Genomic DNA, 9,487 nt, shown 5'->3' with positions numbered 1-9,487 from the left:
CTGCCCTGGCGTGGCTGAGCGGCCGTTTCTGCAAACTGAGTCTGGGAAATGACCCCGCTGGGCAGCGAGGTGGTGAATCTCTCTCTGTGCCTTCCTTTTGTTTTCTTGGCAGAGATCTTTTCAGCCAGATTTCCCCTGCCGCAGCTCACAAAGCAGCTACACAAACACTTGTGTCCGTGCAACCGAGAGAGCAGTGCAGAGAAAGATACGCTGTATACTGACATCACTGCTGAAGGCAGAACTTGATTCTGTTGGCGCTAGTTGGCTTAAGACTGGTGGGAACGGCTCTTTCAGAAGACATTCAAACATACACATTCTGAATGCCGAGGAGAGGTAAAACAATGCACCACGCCTGTTCCTCCAAAGAATCAGAGCTGAAATAAGACGGAACATCATGCCTTTGTGTACTTTCACAGCCACAAGTGTTTCTTGTAGCAATTTGTAAATCTGACAGAAGACTTCTCAAGTTCAGCTTTGTAACCTCGCTTGAAGAAATTAGAAGTCGTTGCCCAGACTTTCTCTCATCCAAACTTCCACTGCTGAAAACCCTGTATTTCACAGAGACTTTCTGCACTTCCTTCTAATAATTTTTAAATGTTTCATCAGGACAACTTTCACTGTAAGAAGTCTTCCTTTCCTGTTCTCTTGATGATGACGCATGCCTGACCAACAAACAGATACATCAACCATCGTGGAAACTGGGGCCACATCTGACCTCCAAAGTTGGATCCTCTGAGTAACAGGCACCCAGCTATTACAGCTTTGAGTCACTGGAGTCACATTTATCCTACACCACACTTGAACACCTCCATTCTCATCCAGGACAAATGCAGCAAGTCTATACAAGATCTGAGACTGTCCGCATCTACGCAGCCCAAGTGCAGCACAGCCCACCTAGGTCCAGGGGCACCTTCTAGTAGAGACACGCTTCTAGGCTGCTTGGGTTCGTGCAGAGGGAAAAAAAATGACCTACAGTAGGAGCTGTGGGAAGGCAAGGCCAAACCTGGAAGAGACAACTTTGCAAGTAGTCTTGATGCTACCTCCACCTAAGGTACCAAACAATTTCTCAGCATCAACGAATGCAAACTCAGCATCCACACAAGTATCACACGGCGCCACTCCCTTTCAGGCAGCAGTAACACTGCTCAGGGATGCCCCCCACAGAAGCTGCATGAAGAAGAGAAAGGAGCCCAGGGCACTCCAATTTCCCAGCACGACCGCCCTTACAGGCCTGCGAACCGTGTAGTCTGTTGGTCAAACACAAGAGTTCATTCTCCTTCCCGGCCTCTCCCTCCCCTCCTACCAGGCACCAGCAGATAACAGAGCTCTCCTGAGGAAAGCGAAATGCTGCCAGTTGTGCAACACTGCGGGAAAAAGTTCCTTCCTCGGTTAATCAGTTCACAGCCCGAAGCACGAGATTTACTACTCGCTTCATGTCAACATATGCAAATATGGATCTTATTTATCCAAGATACCATGTCTTTTTAAAGCTAAGATCTGGTTTTGGCCTTAGAGTCACCTTTTTTTTTTTTATAGCATTTACTATTGAAATTACTTGTTCCTCAGAACTTTTCAATCTCAGCTAGTTTTCTAGAAGACTACCTTCCGGCACAGGATGACACTTTTCACCTTCTTACAGTGTAGAGATGACTATGAAAGATTTTGTTTTCCTTTTTTTTTTTTTTCCTCCTTTCTTCATCCTGTCCTTTTTATATTCAAAACTGGCATTCTCCCTCGGCTAAAAGAGTACGCAACTAGGAGCTTAGCCTTACAAATTAGTCTTCTAATTATTCTGAGAATACCACATTAAATTTGTAGTGGAGGGGGAGCAAAAGCTGGGAGGCAGGATAAACCACAGAACTCAAGGCAGTGAGGCACAAGCCTTTCAGAAAGGAAGAGGACTGCTTTTAGGGTGTTAAGACTGCCTTGTCTGCTTGTTTAGCACTATTTGCCTTCAGCTAACCGATATTTTGAATAAGCTTTTGTTAAGCTTTCCGCGTGCTCCCTTATCCCTTCACTTAAGGTCAAAACAAGACACTTTAAGTTCAAAATAAACTTCCTTAATACCACCCTGCCGTCCTCCAAAGCCGGCAGGAAAGCCCAGAATTAACATTCCTGGGACCTCCAAAGTGCAAAGCAAACAAAGGTATTATTTAAAAAAAAAAAACCCAAACAACCAAACCCCACTCTTTTATGCCATTTTTCCAAACAGACGGAAGAAAAGAGACACAAACCCACACGGGGCCCTTCGCAGCCACCACTAGCGGACCCGCCTGTCCCCCTGGACGCCGTTCGGGGAGGAAAAGGGATTCCTCCAAGCACCGGGTCGATCCGAGCACGGTCACGCCTGCAGCGCAGGGAGGCGACAGGCTGCCCCCCGCCGCCCCCGGCGGTAACCCAGCTCCAGCAGAAGAGACCTGGGCCGAGCAGCCCGGCCCGGCCCAGCCCAGCCCAGCCCGGCGCCCAGGCCGCGCTCCCGCCGGCGGGCACGGCTCACCTGGGGCCGGCTGCGGCGCCGGCTCCACACGCTGCCCCGCCCTGTCCCGCCAGGCCGGGCCAGGCCGCTCGGGCCGGCTCCCCCGCCGAGGCAGACGATGAAGACGCGGCTCTCCCGCCTCAGGGAACCCCGCTCGGGTCCCGGCGCAGGTAGCCCAGCGACCACGTCCTTAGCGGGACGGGGAACCGAGCCGGCAGCAGCAGGGCACGCACCGGCTCCACATAACTGTTAGCCCAACCACGGCCATTAACCCGCCGCCCGACCCGCGCCCCCTTCCCCCCCCCCCCCGCCACCGCCCCAGGGGAAACCATCCACCACCGCGTACCGGGCGCGGCGGCCAGCGCGGCCCTCAGGAAGTCCGAGGGAGGCGGCTCTTCCGGCGGGAGGGGCCCGCGGGCACGGCGGGAGCTGTAGTCCGGCCCCTCGCCGCCGCCAGAGCGGGTCCTCCGGCTCTGCCCCCGGGCGCGCCGGGACCCCCACCCGCCTCTCCCCTCGCTGGGGGCGGGGAGCGAGCGGCGCCGGCACCGCTGCCCCAGCCGAGCCCGCGGGGGATGGGGGGGGGGGGGGGGGGCGGGCGGAGGAGGCGGAGGCGAGGACTACATTTCCCGCCGGCCCCGAGAGGGCCGGGGCGGGTACAAAGCGGGCGCTACCTGTCCCGGCAGGTGAGCGCCAACAGGTGAGCGGGCGGCTGGTCGGGACAGGGACTCCTGCCAGGGCTGCCGTGAGCCGGGCCCTGTCGGCGGGCTCCTTCTTCCCCTCCCCTCTCCTCCCCGCCGCAGGCCCTCCCGGGGAGCCGCGATGCCTTTCTCCAGCTCCAGCGCGGACGATGCCTTCGACTACCTCTTCAAGATCATCCTGATCGGGGACTCCAACGTGGGGAAGACCTGCGTGGTGCACCGCTTCAAGACGGGGCAGTACAACGAGAAGCAGCAGAACACCATCGGCGTGGACTTCACTGTGCGCTCGATGGACATCGACGGCAAGAAAGTGAAGGTCGGTGGCCGGGGCGAGCCCGGTGGGCAGCACCTGCTCGCCATTACCGTGTCGCCATTGCGGTGCCGCCGTTCCCGTGCGGGTGTTAAGGAGGCGGTGGGGTGCACAGCGTCTCCTGCTGAAGGCAGCAGGCAAAAGCTGGCTGCCTTTCTTGCCGGGGGTGTTTCCGAGGGGAGCTTTCCCTCAAGGGGATGGCCCGGGGGAGGCAGTCACCCTAATTTGGGTACATACTCGCTCTTGTGGCTTCTCTGGATCTACCTGTGGAGAGGGCTCGCACTTTGCCTGCGGGGAGTTCTTAGGAAGCTGGCTCTGGTTTGGAGGTGGGTGTCTCATCCCTCCTTCAGAGGTGTGGGGTCTGAGCCGGGAAAACCCTCTAGTTTGCAAAGGCTCCGCTTTGATGAGTGCTTGATTTGAGGGAAGATGAAGACTTGGAAGACAAAACACCAGAAGCTGTTAGCTAGAACTTACGTCTGTGCGCAGATGAAAGTTCAGAGGCCTGCCCTTTGTATAGCTTTGCTCTGCCCAGCCCTGCATCGGGGCTTCTTAGCTCGCTCTTTCCTGTTAAAAGGCTGTAATGCTCTATTATCATTTAGTACAGTTGTTGAAACTGGGTTTCTTGACCTCTTTGCAAAGCTGGGTTTACCCATACAGCTTTCTCTTTGGTCTGTGTAGATTGTCTTTACAGGCAGCATAGAGGCCTCTGCAGATCTAGAGAGGGCAAAGCCACGCTGTGGTGTAGCAGAGTGAGCTGGGACAGGTCTAGCTGCCTTCTAGACAAGTGTAGATGCTTTCGAAAGTGTGGATGCTGACGGCAAACACCTAGGAAGTGGCATTTGCTGGCCTTTACCACTTCTGTCCTTTCTCCTACAGATCCAAGTGTGGGACACAGCTGGTCAAGAACGCTTCCGGACAATAACCCAGTCTTACTACAGGAGCGCCCATGGGGCCATCCTTGCCTATGACCTCACTAGGAGATCCACGTTTGAATCCATTCCTCACTGGATTCACGAAATTGAAAAGTATGGCGCTGCAAACTTGGTCATGATGTTAATTGGTAGGAATCTGGTTTTAAATATTATGTTATGTAGCTTTTTTAAATACGTATATAAAATCCCCTTCACTTTTCCCCCCACTGCTTGAAGGATCTATAAACTATGCATTAAAGAACAATGCAGTTTTAATTGAAAGAGATCAGAAAGTGTATCAATTTGGCCTAAGCTTAAAAAAAATGAGGAAAGCCACAGCCTGGTCCTGACAGGACCAAGCCCGTGGCAGACAGTGAAACATTTTTACTTGTTCCTTTCCTGCTAGAATAACGCAACAAGCTTGCTGCTAGTCTAGAATTGCAGTAAGTGTGACCCCATGCTCCTGATGTGCAGGAATTTAGCGGCTCAATAATTCAAGACCAAGGGGAATGCACAGAGCAACACAACTCCCCGTTCTCATCTTCCCTCTCTGTCCTTTTGAGATGTGTGCGCGTTGCTCTGTAATGGGACTCCAAGTAGATGAGGACGTGGCTTTTGCAGAGCATGAAGTGGTCTGCTTGCATTCTTCCTCCTCCTGGTTTATTCCACTAGCATTCAGGAAATGCCTGAACGAGGGAAGGAATGGGTAGAAATTGCCGGGAGTGGAGCTGATAGGAAGCAGCGTGGTTCTTTCCCTTTGTGTTTCAGGTTATTGTTGCTCTTCCACCCCCCCCCCCCACCCCCCAAGGAAGAAGCTGCAAATGAAAGAATTGGTGTAGTCAAGTGACAGAGCCTTTATTTACATTCCACCCTGCTGCCTGCTCCGCTGCGACACTGTGCCGAGAGCAACGCGCGCAGCCGCCCAGGCTGGCTCTGGAGGACAGGCAGCGCCGAGCCCCACAGCGCAGCAGGCGTGGGCCCCGAGCTGCTGCTGCGGCTGCTTCTGCTGGGGTGGTTCTTCCTCTGCAGAAACAAACAACACATTCTGACCTGCCTGTAACTAACTGTGGTGCTTTGAATGAGTAAGGGGGGGGGGGGGGGGGGGGGGGGGGAACCCCACACTAAACTTTGGTAGGGTTTTTCTAACTCATGAGTCTAAAGAACAAGACCTATCAGGGGGCGTGGGTGTTGGTATTTTGGTGTGTTCTGGTTTTGTTTGTTTTTTTTTTTAATAAAGAAGTTCTGAAATTGGTAAAAATAAAGCTTTTTGTCAAGGATCCACTTCGGAGTTTTCTTCCAAAGCTGGTGCCGTTTCCTTGACTGACTTTGGCAGGAAGTCTTTGTGTATTTACTTACAGGTAGTCATGTTATACACCTTTCTAGCACGAGGTTAAAATGTCTAACTTTTCCCCCTGGAACTCAAGGAGGAAAGAGAGAGGGCTCTCTTGAAGGAGGCAAATAGTGCTCAAGCAAGGTGATTTTTTTTTTTGCGGGGGGGTTGTGGATTTCTTTTATGAGGTGGGCTGGTTTGGGCTTTTTCCTTTTAGAAAACCTGAAAGCGACTAATGGGAGGGGAGCTGGCTTATATAAGCTTCAAATTCAAGATTGGAATTTGATGAAGGGCTGTCTGGAAACTATGAATGCAGACTTCAGCCAGGTACTGCGTGTACCAGAACTGATGACAATTCTGCATGTGTTGCAACAACTAAAATACATGAAGGTATTTAATCTGAGGTCTTTCATGACTTCAGACAGACTTTGATTAAATGGCTTCAAATTTATACGTGCAGAAACTTCTTAAGTATACATTTTAAGCATTAAGGTAGCTGGTGTAAATTCTTCTTTGACATCATCTTAAAATGACTGGCTTGTATAAATAGGTCATGTTAAAATCTGATTAACAGTTGAGCGCAGGGTTCTAGTGGGGGTTTTTTGGAGGAGATTTGCTTTAGACCAACAACATTCCAGATCTTCAGAGCTGAGCATCCACTTTGAGATGTGTCAAGGCAGCATAACATATGTGGCTTCCACTGAAGGTTGAGCGAGGAATAAACCTTGATGCAGCACTGCTTTGGTTTACTGTGTGCAATTGCTATAGCTACAAAATTTCTATTCTTTTTAAAAAAAAAAATTAACTTAAATGCTACTTAATGTTTAAAACCACCAGGGAATAGGGACCAACAATTGCTTCCAAATAATCCTCTGGGGCCACTACCTACAGCAGGTAACTAGATGAACACAGGTTTTTAGGTTTTGGTTGGATTTTTAACTTACTTGCTATCATCATAGGATTAGCTGTGGTTTTGATCCATGTTCTAGGTTTGTGGCTCTGATGTGTTCCCAATAATTCTTATTCCCAACATAAATCTATTGTTGTAACGATGTAATTAATGTACTGCATTTAAAGATTAATTTTTGAGACACTAAATTATTAAATTATCTATTTGCCTCCTTTTAAGGGAACAAATCGGATTCACTGGATAAGCGCCAAGTCCTGTTTGAAGATGCCTGCACGCTAGCAGAGAAGCACGGGCTCTTGGCTGTCCTGGAGACATCGGCAAAAGAAGCTCAGAACATAGAAGAGGTGTTCGTGTTAATGGCTAAGGAGCTAATAGCCCGAAACACCTTACAACTTCACGGAGAAAACCCTCCAAACAGCATCTATCTTGATTCCAGGCCAGTGATTGCCAGCCCAAGTGTGGAGAAGACCCAGTGCCTCTGCTGAAGAGAAATTTCAGGAAGAACTTGGAAGCTGTCATTCTTCTGAGGCTGTTTAACGTTATTCAGTTGATGAAAGTGTGCTAGGTGGTCTCAAGCCACCTCTTGATATCTCTGCCTTGCAGTTTGGCTTGTAAGTACCTTCTGAGATCGTTGTTGCTGTTGGTAGCACAGGTTGCTTTGAACATGGCAGCTGATACTTTCACACAAACTTCTGAGCTGAGAGGACTCGGGAAGCTGCCAGCCCTTGCCTTAACCAAAGAGAACTGTAAAAATTATTGCCTTATAATTATATCCTTTAAACGATTTTCTGGCTGTGTCAGAAGATAAGTTTGCACCAGAGCTCTGCACTGATTTGACTCTTCTAAGCTATGTTGTTTGTTATAGAGCGAGCACTTAACTCTTTGCCAGTAGGTTTATGAAGTCTGACACATGCTTGGACAGTGCTAACCCACTGCTGCTTCATCTTTCATTTAAGGGCAGTCCTGACGTCAGGCATGTAGCCACCCATCCCGAGGAACTTGCTAACATTTGTGAAAGACTACTTGATTTCAGGTCTGTACTGGCTTCCTCACCAGACAAACCTGGAGACACCCCTGGGGTTCCATAGCAGGCAGAACAGGATACACGATGGTCCCAACCTTCTTCCTGGGGTGGGAAAAGTTGTCTTTCACTTCACTCTCTAATTACAAGAATTGTTTCCAGTATTGACCTCTGTCTTGCTACATACGACTTGTAGTGAAGCTTCCAAGGCACCAGTAATGGCCTAAATCCATGCTGGGGTGAAAGGACTTCCCACTCCCCAACCTGATGTTTTGATGTGCTGATTGTAATCACAAGCCTTCTGTAGTTTGTGTGAGCAGCTTGAGAGTATGCCTGTAGGCTTTCAAGGGGGTGTGACAGGATTCAAGCTCCTGTAAAACACAGCAAGGGGTAAGGGGGTTTAATTCTGTAACTTGCCCTACAGCAGCAAGGGAAAAGGTATGGGGCACAGCAGAAAGCTGCCCCTTGACAAGTGTATATGCTACTGCTAGGGAGACTGAGCATCTTGGTAGCGACAGAGGGCTTTGTCTCGCTCCTCCCAAATGCAAGCTCTGCTATTGGGGGCTCACTTCTGTGTACCAGAACTGAATGAAGGGTTTGGGGGGGTTGGTTTTGTTTTGTGTTGTTCTGTTTTTTTTTTTCCCAGTAGATAGAAACAGGGCAGGAAAGAATTATACAGAGGAAGTTTGACTGCAGTCCACCTGTACCAAAGTGCAGTACTTACTGTTAAGTTACAAACTGGAACGCAAACTCTGTAATGATACAATAGCACGTGGGCTACACGCAAAGAAGCCCAGCTAAGGCTGGTACGCTGGTAGCTTACCAGGTGGCAGCAGACCTATGTTTCACAAGTTCTTGAAATATAGGGGAAAACATGTAGCAAATGGTTCTGGAAAATGTAGTTTGAGGAAAAAAAAAATAAAGCCCAATGAATCACTGATTTATAGTCTTGAAATGTTTCTAGTATTAGTAAAGCTTCCTCTGGCCAGATTCTTTGCTATCACATGAGAAGAGCAGTGGTTAATTCAGCTATGTGTAAACTGAGGGGAGAAGTCTTCAGTGTTAGCCTCTAAGCCTTTTCCTACTGCCTGCTGTGGAGAACACTTCATCTTCAAGCATTCCCTTTCTGATCTTTACTTCTTAAATCTTAATTTCATCTTCAATTGATACTAGCCTAGTAGGTGCATTTCAGTTTGTGTATTTAAGCAACAGTAAACACTACCACCTTTCAAAGCAGCTGAACAAGTAGCAATCCAGCTTCCAAGCAACTAGTTTCTATACCTCATCACTAGGAAAAGAGTCAAATACAAGTTTAATATTCTTCTGTGTTCAAATTCCGAATTACTCCTGCTAGCGGTTTGTAATGTAGCAGGTTTTACCTTTTTTCTAGTATCCACACTTAAAACTGCTAGCAAGCTTTGTTTTTCAGATATACCAGAGACAGTATTTGCAGCAAATATCTTCTTCCAGGAGACCTTAATAGAACAGTATTGTGTTCATCTCCAGGGGCCCTCTGGTCCTGCTTGAGCAGCATCATGTCTGTCTTGTGCTGGGGGCCCCAGAGCTGGGCACAGCTCTGCAGGTGGGGTCTTCCCAGAGCAGAGGGGGAGAATCCCCTCCCTCAACCTGCTGGTCCCACTTCTCTTGATGCAGCCCAGGATATGGTTGGCTTTCTGGGCTGTGAGCACACATTGTTGGCTCATGTTCAGTTTTGCATCCACCAGCACCCCCAAGTTCTTCTCCGCAGGGCTGCTCCTGATCCACTCGTTGCCCAGCCTGTATCTGTGCTTGGGATTGCCCCAACCCATGTGCAGGACCTTGCACTTGGCCT

General features: G+C 49.5%; 1 protein-coding gene across 1 annotated transcript; it reads left to right on the top strand.

Annotated features, from left to right (window-relative positions):
* Window positions 1-3,146: 3,146 nt before the first annotated feature.
* Window positions 3,147-7,120, top strand: RAB19 (RAB19, member RAS oncogene family). The gene is made up of 4 exons (XM_086467964.1): window positions 3,147-3,159; window positions 3,277-3,490; window positions 4,361-4,544; window positions 6,855-7,120. The coding sequence occupies exons 2-4, from the start codon at window positions 3,296-3,298 to the stop codon at window positions 7,118-7,120; spliced, it is 645 nt and encodes a 214-aa protein (XP_086324090.1). The 5' UTR covers window positions 3,147-3,159; window positions 3,277-3,295.
* Window positions 7,121-9,487: the final 2,367 nt, after the last annotated feature.

This window comes from Leptosomus discolor, chromosome 1 (genome assembly GCF_034619465.1).
Source record: "Leptosomus discolor isolate bLepDis1 chromosome 1, bLepDis1.hap2, whole genome shotgun sequence".
NCBI classification, from domain to species: domain Eukaryota; kingdom Metazoa; phylum Chordata; class Aves; order Leptosomiformes; family Leptosomidae; genus Leptosomus; species Leptosomus discolor.
This window is presented reverse-complemented; position numbering and strand designations above follow the sequence as displayed.

Bases quoted from the DNA above. Each gene is read 5' to 3' on its own strand.
- RAB19 (XM_086467964.1), top strand. From the start codon at position 3,296: ATGCCTTTCTCCAGCTCCAGCGCGGACGATGCCTTCGACTACCTCTTC. The intron at 3,491-4,360 runs GTCGGTGGCCGG...TTTCTCCTACAG, and splicing joins TCGACGGCAAGAAAGTGAAG to ATCCAAGTGTGGGACACAGC. The intron at 4,545-6,854 runs GTAGGAATCTGG...CCTCCTTTTAAG, and splicing joins CTTGGTCATGATGTTAATTG to GGAACAAATCGGATTCACTG.